The sequence below is a fragment of the Varroa jacobsoni genome, unplaced genomic scaffold (genome assembly GCF_002532875.2).
Source record: "Varroa jacobsoni isolate VJ856 unplaced genomic scaffold, vjacob_1.0 scaffold_790, whole genome shotgun sequence".
Lineage (NCBI taxonomy): Eukaryota > Metazoa > Arthropoda > Arachnida > Mesostigmata > Varroidae > Varroa > Varroa jacobsoni.
Window position 1 is genome coordinate 30,384 of NW_019213692.1, and position 12,448 is coordinate 42,831.

At 40.0% G+C, this 12,448-nt stretch overlaps 2 protein-coding genes across 5 annotated transcripts in view; both read left to right on the plus strand.

The window, feature by feature from the left end:
- Positions 1 to 3,168, plus strand: Pyroxd1 (pyridine nucleotide-disulfide oxidoreductase domain 1). Its single transcript, XM_022839166.2, has one exon. It carries the CDS (start codon positions 1,131 to 1,133, stop codon positions 2,532 to 2,534), a length of 1,404 nt encoding a protein of 467 aa, XP_022694901.1. The 5' UTR covers positions 1 to 1,130; the 3' UTR covers positions 2,535 to 3,168.
- The window catches only part of LOC111263778 (sodium-dependent multivitamin transporter), a 25,621-nt gene continuing 14,303 nt past the window's right edge, over positions 1,131 to 12,448 (plus strand). For 2 of the 4 annotated variants that reach the window (XM_022839163.2, XM_022839162.2), the window contains exon 1: positions 10,270 to 12,071. The gene's annotated coding sequence lies outside the window, so the exon portion shown is untranslated. Of the gene's footprint in view, positions 1,234 to 10,267; positions 12,072 to 12,448 lie in introns of those variants that run through there. The other 2 variants (XM_022839165.2, XM_086969783.1) reach the window with 2 other exon arrangements.

The window sequence follows — 12,448 nt, forward strand, 5'->3', positions numbered from 1 at the left end:
ATCTGCTATTATACCTTTGTCTATGTGACTGTCCTTAGCTGAGAATAATATGTTAGAGCAATTCTTTATCGATATTGGTTGAGACATGCTCAAAGTTCCAAAGCTACAATTACACAAAGAAAAAAATCTGTTGAATAAACATTTAGTAGCTATTTTCCTATTTGCTATCTGCATTTGTATTTGTACAGGTTGAGAGTACGTAGTTGTCCAACGATTTTTACCATTGATACCATTTTAAAACGTGTAATAACTTTAATTATTACAGTCGTGTTTATTTTTCATTGAATCAACAATGTATTAATTTTATTTAGATCTACGAAGTCCCTATTGCATTCCATTATACGCTAGTTCAGTAAGTTGATCTGTCCGTATTGATTTTATCGATTAGTTCGGTCAATGTAATCTTAATTATTTGTATTCGCAAGTCATATCACAAGTCGCCATTCTTCAATAATAATCAACACACAAACCAATGATAGCTGCCATAGCACCAGTTGAAGCATTCTTCTTTTACTGCCAACGATTGTACGGCACAGCACTAAAAGTCCAAGGGAAATGCACAAAACCAAATATGAAGTTATTCGTTCATATCGCTTTTTAGCAATCGTTCGAAGCAGACAAAGATGCACGTGTCAGCGCTTCTACATACATTTCTATCTTCCGAAAATTCTCCCAACAGACTATTTGTTGCCAGTGCAGGCTGCCGGGGCAAATTCGAGAACGTGGCTAGGGCGCATGCGTCACTGGCTGATTCAAGATGGCCGCCTCCAAGGCGTTCGAATCGGCCGGTTATTAGATTGGTTGTTGGGCGAAACACAGAGCTGCTCTCTCGGTCCCTTAGCTCATCGCTGTTGTCAGGGACTGATCGGCACTATTCGCGTGCACTGTATGTGTCCTGTAGGTGATCTGAGAACGTGCATGGGAAGAAGTTACACACCCCTCTCTCAGTCGGCATGTCGTCGTGGCTGATATGTACGCGCGATTAACAGCAACACATCAGGTTTTATCACAGAGTCCGAAAAAAATTGTAGTTCACGACGAGGTGCGCTAGTCATCGTTGGGATTTGGCACTGCCGGTGTCGCCACCATTAGTCGGTGTTTCGTAGTGATTTCATCATCTAAAATAAAAAATGAGTTCCAGTGATAACGACCAGGTGACGGTAGACTTCGCCGTAGTGGGTGGCGGGATCGCTGGTGTGACCTGCGCTCAGCAGCTCTGTCTATTCAACCCTGGTAAGTGTGTCACGCTTGTATCAGCCTCACCTGTCCTCAAAGTGGTTGCCGATATCGCTAAAATAACAAAAAACATCGAAGAGTTAAGTGTAACCGAGGCAGCCGGTTCGGATCTCGAGAGCCAGTACCCCAATTTGAAAGTGATCATCGCGCGCGTAGATGACTGGGATCCATCCACGAAACAGCTAAAGCTGTCGACTGGTGAGCCACTTTGTTATTACAAGCTGTGCATATGCTGTGGGGCTACCCCGAACCGCAATTTCGATTCCCCTGGGGTGCTCGTTATCAGGGACACGGAGACGGTGAACAGCTTACGTGAGAGATTGTTGTGCGCGCAAGACATTGCCGTTATCGGAAATGGCGGTATTGCTACTGAACTCGTGCATAAAATCAACAATTGTCGCGTTCACTGGCTAATTCGAACCGAGTCGATTAGCTCGCCCTTTTTGGATGCTGCAGCTGGGAGATTTCTTTTGGAGAGCAATTCTCCCAAGGACTCATCATCCGACATACACGAGTGCCCCGTGTATAAGAGGATGCGTTACGTTGTATCAGAGAGTGGCGAAAAAAAAGTCAAGTTCGGCACAGCTCTTGGTCCCGACTGGGCGGAGAATTATAAACTTATCGGCAGTGCTGCAGATAAAAATATATCGATACAGTACAACGTAGAGGTCGAGTCTGTGAATTGTCTGGACAGTCAGGGGCGATATGAAGTCCGATTGTCAAGTGGTAAAGTATTAGTCGTAGATCTTGTTGTAAACGCTACTGGGGTCGTTCCGAATCCCGGTTGTTTCGGAAAGCATCTGGATTTAGCGGATGATAAAGGCATTATTGTAGACAGCAACTTCGAAACATCCTGCAAAGATGTCTACGCCGCGGGTGATGTTTGCGTCTTGCGAACGAATGAGGAGCTGTGGTTTCAGATGCGCCTCTGGACCCAGGCGCGTCAGATGGGGGACGCTGCAGCTCGTGCCATGACTGGTGCCGACCAATTAATACCATCATACTTTGAAGTATTTGCCCATTCCACACATTTCTTTGGATATAAAGTGATCCTTGTTGGTTTGTTTAATGGACAAAAACTCGCTGAGGGCGGGTACGAGGTATTGGTAAGAATAACTCCGAATAAAGAGTACGTCAAAATGGTACTAAAGGATGGTCGTATAAAGGGAGCAATCCTTATAGGAGAAACAGAAATGGAGGAAGTCACCGAGAGCTTACTCTATAGTCAACTGGATCTCACCAATGTCAAGGACAAATTACTAGATCCTAACATCGATTTCGAAGAATATTTTGACTAAAGCATTGAAATGTCCCATCTTGTATGTAATTTAGCAACAGAGTTATTAATAGCAGATTAGTACTTTATAGTACTAAGCAAACCTTATTTATATTCAAGGTATAAATTTAAACTAAGAAAGGTATTGTGAATCAATACGGCGTCTGGACTCCTTGACGCCGTCATATTTTTTCTTCAGAACGGTATTATTGTTAATGTTCTTTTGTTGTTGCTTCTTCATCACGGTAAAAAGCACGAATCGCTGATATAATTTTCGTAACCGAGGAGCCTTATTCTTGCAAATATGAAAGTGGTTGATCACATCTTACTCTACATTTTGTTCCATTCATTTTAAACTAAGTTTTTATCGTTTATTTTGCGAATTGCAAGCTATAAATATACTATCAAGGTGCTCTTCGGTATCATTGTTTGTAGCTGCCCGTTCCTGTGTGTTAACTAAATAGGTATTATGAACTTGTGTCAGCCAGTTCTTTGAAATCACCGAACTGTGCGTTCACGTCCAGTATGAAAAGTGTGCCAGTCAGCCATTAGCCATTGGTGACCTAGAAGTGAATTGCACTTATTTGTTATATACCATATTTGTTTTTGAAGTAGTAATTATAACACTGACGAATAAAAACGAGTTGTTATTTGTAGTGATTTTGCTTTTTTTTTTGTTTGTCATTACACATTTCACGTCATAATTTACGTCACAACTAAAATAACGTTAGCAAAATATAGTGAATTGAATGTTTTTAGCACTTTAAGCCAGCTTTAACAATTCCTTAAGGTCGAAATTTTTACCGGTGAAAGTGACCGATCTCCTATGAAAACAAAATGTGCTTTGTTCATTTAGCAGTTTGCCTTGGTCGGTAGGTAGACCTTCCTTATTCAGATAAAGTTATAAGCATAAGTTAATACCTTTGTCACACTGAAGTGGCCGATACATTTTACATTGAAGGGGTTATTCAATACGTTCTTCTAAGCCAGCTTCCGTCCCCAGGAGATCATACGCCCACTAATAAGCATCTTCCTTCGATTCCACATCGTGCACAGATCTAACCAAAGGCTAAATAATCGCTTTTAAAAACACAATATGTGTGTCAATAAAACGAGTAATAAACGGATCTAAGAGTGTAGCCAAATTAAACACATAATGAGCTGTTACATGTCATTGGCTACATACGACTAGCCTTACCAGTCAATGCCGTATTTTTATATGCCAACTGGCCGGTGAAGGAAGCTACATTTGTCGTGGCAATATAACATGTTGCTATTGTTACCTAGATATATTTAAAGCTACCTTCGTAAAGGGAAGTTAGTGCTTTTGTCCGGTATATTACAACCGGATTTGAGACAAGCAGTAGCAAGAGTTGAGCTGCACTGTTCGTCCCTCAGTTATCCCTAATAGATTATTTATAGCAAGGACGATTGACTTAGCTGCCGATTGGCGCTTGTAATTTCTATGCGTCTATTTGATTACGGGGTTCATTTTTGACTTTTGGCATTTAAAAAAGTCCCTAAAGGTATGGACAAATGTTGTATAGGATATGGTGGGCTGCATTTGGATAAAATTCTTATTGCCCAATTTTTTCTTTGGAGAGAAGGGTGTTTGTTTACATGGCGGCCATATAAGGGGTCCACCTCTATACTAAGTGTAAGCTCGCGAGGAAACTTATTTTAATCATTTACATTTTTCTATAGCTTACGTATGTTTCCATCAACAGCAGCACATTGTACTCGTTAACGCTAATGGCGTTTTGGAAGCATGAAGCCATCTTCGCGACACTTTTGACTAACAGCATTATGATGAACATTGTCGTACGCGCCTTATTGTGTTTAGTGGAACTGATACGACCCAGTCAAAATCCAACGGTTTAGCAACGTGCTCAGTATGGCCAGTAACCATTGTTGTAGGCGTTGTATCGCCACTGTGCAGATCAAATACATACAGAAGCTTTATGTGAATGTACACAGAATGTACAAGTCAAATAAGAATATACCATCTGAAGTCAACCAATCAACTCTAGCTTGTAGTTAATTAGAATGCCAATCTCGTTTCCTATGTACCGATATGTGAACTTTTTTTAATGTTACTTTCCTATGTACTTACTATGTCGCGCATCAATAAATGCTTAAACATTTATTGGCGTGTGAGAGAATTCGCTTCTAAAGCCAAGTCCATTTTGATTTCACACTGAGGCCTTCAGTCGACTAAGAGTTAAATTTGTAAATTGTTTCAACTCCAAAAAACATCTCGCCATCGTTACCGATCTCCGGACAATTGTTTTCAGACTCCGCGTTAAATTTAGCAGGAGGATTTTTTTCTAACTTTTTATTATGGTTAAGACTGGCAAGGACGCAAGATTTCAGAAAAAATGTGTAGGGCAATTTTATTGCTGCTCGTTGGCACAGAAGCAAAATGGTCACATGTGTTGAATTTTCTTGAGTAAATTTACCGTAAGTATGTTTTTATCATTTCATGTAAAAATACATTTACTATGTTTTAACCTGAAGATATTAAATGGCGTTCACCGTAAAATGGGTGACCATTCTGTCATTTAGATTCCATCTAATTCTATGGAAAAACCCAGTCACGATAAATCCTGACTTTCGTGATCATATAGTTTTTTTTACGGTGTGCTAGCTAGTTACAAAGAAAACACAGTGTGCGCACTAGGTTTTTAGTTGCGTATAGGACGGATTTTACTTACAGAATTGCTAGCATCTATATTATCACCTGACTGAACCAACGGCACGGGTATCCACTGTTGTTAAGTCCTGCGTGCATCGAACGACGCATCATACGCGCTCACCATTTCTTCTTATGTCGTCGTGGCGGGCGAACTTTGTTCAAGAGCGGTTTGAATTGCTAAAACGATAACCTTCGCATAAAAGCTTGGTTAACCGGACACTTGACGAAAGGTCAATAAATTAATTATTCTACACTAAGCGGTATGTCGAAATTTTTTCACTGGCGTACATAATTAGGGAACGATCGTATAAAAATATGTCATAATCAATGTATTATGTAATTTTCTGCGAGTGTTTTTTCGCCCGCGTGATTGTAGCGTATTTTTAATTTTACCTAAGCGTATTATTCTGTAAATTGGCGTCGGTATTATAGAATGATATGTTTGAGATATCGTTTGCCATATCCGATACGACACGTATATAATGCAACCTGTAAAATAATATAAAAACACATTTTCAATAAATTAGCCCGAAGATATTAAGAAATACCCATTTTAAAAGCGGCACAAAAACCATTGATTGTTTCGGGACAACCTATTTTTCATATTCAGTGAACTAAGCTATGCTTAGAGGCAGAATCTGCTTCGGTAGACTTCAGAAGAAAGAGGCCATCTTTAAGCTAAAGGATTTTTTACCTTCACAGGAACGCTTAGCGGGTCTCAGGGATTGTTAATATGACAACGCGGCTTTAAAGAAGTGTTTACTTAGGTGACTAGCGATAACACTGGATGAGGTTTTTTTGAGCGTCTGTTGACCTTGTTTTAAGAAATTGTCATCTAGACGAGCGCTGTATTGCAGTGCGTTAGTCGTGAAAGTGGTCATGCTCGCGTATCGCGTCCTACACCTTTGTAATTTAAGCGGACCATCCCTCATGTTGACAAGTATTTACTGAGATCGCCCTTAATGGCTGTCTTCGTCATATACCGTGATGAACGTACCTCAATACTGGGAGTTACAGAGTGGCGAGCAGTTTTGCAAGTAATATTCATTAAGCAAAATCACGTCAATATATGCCCAAATTACTACTAAAATTGCCCGCTTCTATTACATAAATAAATGCCAATCGAAGAATGACACAGGCGAATTCTATCCTATATTTAGCGACAGCATAGATTCTTCTTCCGATTAGACCCTATGTAAATTTAAGATGGTGCGATGGCGGACTTGTGCTGTATAATAATATCACAGTTGTTTTTGTGATTTTTGTCTTCCTGGAACTATGTGCTTGTCACGATTGCTTCGATATTTGATCCCATGGTGATAGGGATGACTTGGAGTAAACTACGTACTGGCCCGCTGGCCTGGTCCTAACTCGACAGGAACTTGAATGGCTAATAAAGAAGGGTGATAACCTTTAGTGCAAATTACTGCGAAAGCATAACGCTGATATCTTTCTTGGTATAATTTACACAAAAGAAAGGTTAAAGTCGCACCTATTCTGCTAAATTAAGGTATACCAGACCATGTAATTGACGCTGAAATGGAACTGGACGCCAGTGATCAACCGACCATGGCATATATTAAACTGCTCCTTGAACCGCAAATTCATCGATGAACTTTAATTACAGAAGACGTTAGGGGCTGACATGGGACGTATACATCAGCATCTGTAGGGCAGTTCGATCGTAGGCTACTCGTTTCACACTTAACGAAAATCGTTTGAATGAGTCGTAGTAAAGTATTGACACTAACGAAAATCTATGGGTTGGGCTCTACTGTGTCGCAGAAACTTGTTTCTCTTATCCAGTATTACTTATGATCGAGGAAGCAATAGGCTATGAACTTATTCATTAGAGGGAATTTACCGAATTTTATTGTTATAGTTTATAACATTTCATTCGTATTTGTTTGTTCTCATATAAGACCACAATAGTTGAAATCATTGGAATGTGGAAGCTTATAGCCGACAGAGCATTTTCGCACAGAAAATTGCAGAGAGGACCGATGAAATTTGCTGACTTGAGCATATTTTCGATGATTTTTTTTCTCATACTAATGAAAGTAATCTAATTTCGATTCCTAAATTTATGCTGTGAAGACGGACAAGACAACCTTATCAAAACTGAACAACAACAACAACAACTCAATAAAGCTCAATAATTAAGCGGCATCTGTAGCAGTCAACTGTTACGATACACTATTTGCCTTCGCTCTCTTTACGTTGAACTGGCAAAAGCGTCCACACTTAGACCAAAAAAACCCTATCCTTTTTTCCCAGTGGAGGGCCAATGGCGTGTTTGAACGTAGCTCAACATCGATATCGTTTGGGATGTCTCCGATCAGTTTCTGATCAGCTTCCTTTGTATTCAGGTCTTTAGTCACTCTGACTTCACTGCCGCCGCTGTTAATCAATGATTTGGTATGCAGATGTGAGATTCTGGTATCCCAGCATAACTGATTAGAGCTAAATACATTCTAGTGTTTTTGCGGTCACTAAACATTCTATCGTCAATTAGTAAGCGTTTACGACGACAATGTTCATTTTGAACGCTGCACAATGGTTAGTCAAATGTTAGCAAATCTGTATCTCACTCATGTACGGCTGTAGTGCGAAAAACCCGACAATCATAAGGTCATCTTCGGATCGACAAGCACAAATTAGTCTGCACCGAATCCTGCTTTACAAGTGGCGCTTGTTGTTGTTTGTTTTTTTTTTAAACAACTAACATTTACGACGACAGATTTTTAGATCCACTGAACGACGGACCAGTCAGATTGGCAATCGAGCCGAATAAAAATTTCCGCTTCCTCATATGGTGATAACATGCGATCTCTTAACGTGATAACCAATTGATTATTTCAAACTGATTCAGAAGCAGTATGCTTTTTGGTTTTTCCTTCGCCACAGATTTCCTCGATCATTTCTGAATTATTTAAAATTAGCTATCGTTTGCTAATACGCCAAAATGGCTTTTGCGCGTACCAGTTCGCTAAATGATTATTGAGAGTTATTGAGAGTTGTTTATGGTATTGTTAATGGTTTTTACAGGGTTGTCATTGAATGCGGCGTTAAATGCTACACCCACGCGCGGCTGCTTTCACCTGATCCACATTGCGCTGAACGAAGTGGTTTCTTCAGAAAGCATTAACAGATATGCATTGGTTGTAATTGGTTACTGATTGTGTTGTACTGGATCAGAGATAAAATTAGTTATGGCAATGGCGTATGTCATGAAGTAACGATTTTCTCCGTGTTGTTCTGTCACTGATGCGGTACCATAAATATTTGACCATTACTACTTGTTAAAGATAAATGCAGGTGTACGCGGTTATTTCTTACAGCGAATGACGATTTATGTGACACTGATAATAGGAAAAAAATATTTCGTTCGGAACTGTTGTAGAAAAGCCCTGTGTCATGAAAGCCGCTAGAAAATTAACAGGCTTAATACCAATACTCATTGGCTTTTTTAAGGCTCGCCGCTTTTCCGGGCTAAATTGGGGATCATTATATGATTATCCTGTGCGTTTATGAACTCAAGCTCGCGTATGTATTCATTTACTCCCTAATCGTCGTTTACCCGAGGTAGAATTCTCGTGCGCATTTTCTTTACTATCACGGGCAATTGTCGGGCCTCGCAAGGTTTTTAGGCTTCAGTTTCTAAGGTCCTATGCTCATTTGCGACCTCAGACTTCTGATCGGCGTTATTACTGCATTTATTCAGCCTTTTGTATGAGAAAAACGTTCTTGGGTCGTTTGTTACGCAAGCGTTTCTACTGGTTAATAGCTTTTTTTAGTTTGTTTGTGTAGTTAGTTTCACAAGTATATTTTATGACTTTTTGGCTCAGACAGACATTCCGATAGGACTTTTCAGATCAAAATGTCACATGGACAGTCGGTTCATGTTATTTAATAACGCTACAAGCGCTTAGCGCAAAAATTGTCTCAATTTCGAATGGTCTACACCTAAGTGTCCGTTGTGCTATGGCGCAATCTAAATGGGGCTTCTCTTATTAGTACAGCTTATGGTGTCTCAAAGTCCCGCCACGATCCAGTCTAAAAACTTGCAGATCCTACCTACGCGATCTAATCATGTTACATCTAGTTTATACTTTCATACTATTAAGTAGTGGCAAATCATGAGCGAGTATTAACTCTCTAAACTGATTTCTGAAACCGCCAAATAGTTGTATTTGAATTTGTTTTTAAGATTTTATTAATTGATGAGAAGATGCATTATTTGAAAGTGGTCTTACTTGCAGTATTCCGTGTCCGACGTTCGTAACAATTCCCTCGAAACTAACTTACCTTTGCGAGGAGGTTCGTTTTGCCACATACTCCATGTTCCATCGAGCATACAAGAAAGTTAAGAGTTTGTATTTTAGCTAGGGCTTTAAGTTGCCTGTAAAATGCCATAATTACCGCATCTTTTTTGTTATATCTGAGTAGTTTGGGTCAATCAATACGATTTTTTTTTTAAGTGTGGCGCTGTTGTAAGCGCGTGCATGCTGCCAACGCTGGTTTAACTTTTACTGTTGGCAAATAGTTACTATGGCAACCTACATAAGTCCAGCAAAACCAGGGAAATGGATAGCTAACATTGACTTAAAGAAACATGGCATATAGCGGGTCATCGAGCAAATATTTTGCATTAAAGCCTGGCTCTCGCGGATTCTGGCGGTTTACTTTAGTGGACCTGATCAGTGGACGCTCCCATGATAATAGTTTTCGGTTCAGATGTGGAACTTTTCGATATACAGAGAGTACAGGTAAATCGTCAACCCCGTAATAAAAAACATCATCTCTAAAGAACCGATTCTACCTACTTAGTCGAGACACAGCCACAGATAAAATCCTTCAAGATAAACTTTTAATTCAAACTCATGGTATACTTTCAGAGTCAATAGTCAATATAGATGATAACAGGATGAAGATTCTTAGTGTTTCCATAAAAGCTTCCATACACAAAATTAATGCGCTTCAATGTGAAACTGATACCTACTTTTTGTTTACGCTAAATAACAACAAATACTCCTATATAGGTTAGCTTTTATTTTAGCGTCGAAATAAAAAAAAAATGAGTATACCGGCACAATCGAGTTTTGTTCGTTTTAATTTGACAAACATGAAAGTATTGTATTGATTTCAATGTGTCATAGGCGATTACGTTCAGAAATCAACCTAAAATATAGGGAAATCTGATATGTGTTTATACTGACTCCTACAAACACACCCTACACGAATAATAAACAAAACTTACGAAGAAGTGCCCACCAGAGCTGAATATATGAACACTTCTATAGACGGCTATTTATCAGCTATTAAATCGAGTGCCTTTTAATGTTTGTTTTTAGTGAACATGATGTGGGACGCTGGATCATTTGGCAAAATTAGTGCTCCAACTTGGCCGCTAGTAACACTGCTCGAGCATATTTAACTGCTGGCGTATTTAGCCTATATCCGATAATACATCGCTGATCATTCAAGGGCAGAGCGATATTTAGCTAGCTTAGTTTACGGACCCTAGAACTGTTAACCGGATAGTATCTACCAGCAGGAGTTAAATTTCCGGTCTGATTTGAGTGGCGCGATTCAAAAGAGAAACCATTTAACTGAGATCCGAGTCAAAGGTGTCACGTAATACATTGATTCTGTATACGATTTGTTGTGCTCGATCTGGAGATGTTGTCATGCATTTTTTTACCATCTTTACACATTATTTATTTGAACTTTTTCAGCACTTAAAAAGCTGCTTCATTGACTTCTTCTCCCGTCTAAGTATGCGTCGGCTAAGCGTTACGTCTGACGTCAAATGTGTATTCGTTTACCGGGGTTAGTCATTCTTAACTTTAATGCTCCGCGTGCGTTAGCCGGGTTGACAATGACTCTTCTGGCGCTTTTCGTATGCCGCCCACTGATAAGAATACTTGCACATTGTGTTGTTTATTGCCAGATAACGATTTAATTGTCAGTTGCATTAATGTCATTTAAAATTTTTTCGGCCCGCTAGTATGCGCCGTTCCCCCGTACTCATACCCTGCTTACGGGTCCTTCCTGTTGTCGCCCCCTACAGTGTCAAGTGACTGCCTAAATGCGACGTTGGATAGGATTGAACTCCGGCTTTTTTAATTTGGCGAGGGAAATTGTGCCTGTTTGGCCGCTTTCGTCTTTTCTCCCCGCTTTGACCCTTTCCACCATCGCCGTCAACAGCATAGGTAACGTATGTCCCTCATCCAAGCACTAATTATGTACCGCTCATTACGATGTTCATCTCATGTGTCCTTATGTCTGTCATTCTGACGGAGCACTTCCAACTACCTGTCTCTTCTCCTTTGCCAGACGGAGAGCGTTTAACTCTCCACCCGAACAAGGGCCGCTTATTTGCCGGCAGCCCATTTCGTAGCAATCGGCATCGTTTGTTGTGGTTATCGTCCTCAGCCTTTAGTTCCTCTGTGGCGCGGTTCTATTATAACTTTATCAGAAGGTGTTGTACGTTGAGTGTTTACGGAATTAGTCTACCGTTTTTCTTCGCGTGGCCAGAAAATCACTGGTTGTCGGCTCGATTTCACGTCGTATAGTAACACTGACACTCGGGCTGCATGGCGGCGTCAGTAGCATGACTAGTAGTACCAAACAGCCAAAAGCTGGAAAGATCGTTATGATCGCCTGGTTTTCGCAACTGTGTGCGTTTGTCCATGCAGCAAAAGAGTCCAGGAGACAGTGATGGGATTGCGGCTTGTACCAAACTGCCTGCTGATAATTAGTGTGCATATGCATCCGAATATGTCTGAGCGTGTTTGGCCATCAGTGGCTGAAGAGGTGCAAAGTGGAAATTGAAGCGAAACTTTTTTTTAGCAGATTTTGGTGCGTTATAGTGATAAGTCTCATTGTTGTTGACTTTTGCTCCGCCACGGAGTTAACTTGTGCTAGGGACACTGATTATTGTTGTTAATTAGACAAACTTCTATTCACATTGCCGAACTACATGCCTCTGCAATGAAGCTTTAGAGTAGAGAACTGTATTAGATAACATTCAAAAAAGGGTCGCTAATTTATCTATGCTATCAGACCAATTAATTTATTTTGTGATGTTTGCAATCAAAACGCATGTCAGACTGCCGGACTCATAAAATACTTATACGCAGATTCGCTCCGCGAATGTATGTTTCTTTCAACCATAACGTTCAATGGTATCAAGTGGAAAATATATAGTATATGTATAGTATATATATATATATAGT

Bases quoted from the DNA above. Each gene is read 5' to 3' on its own strand.
- Pyroxd1 (XM_022839166.2), top strand. From the start codon at position 1,131: ATGAGTTCCAGTGATAACGACCAGGTGACGGTAGACTTCGCCGTAGTG.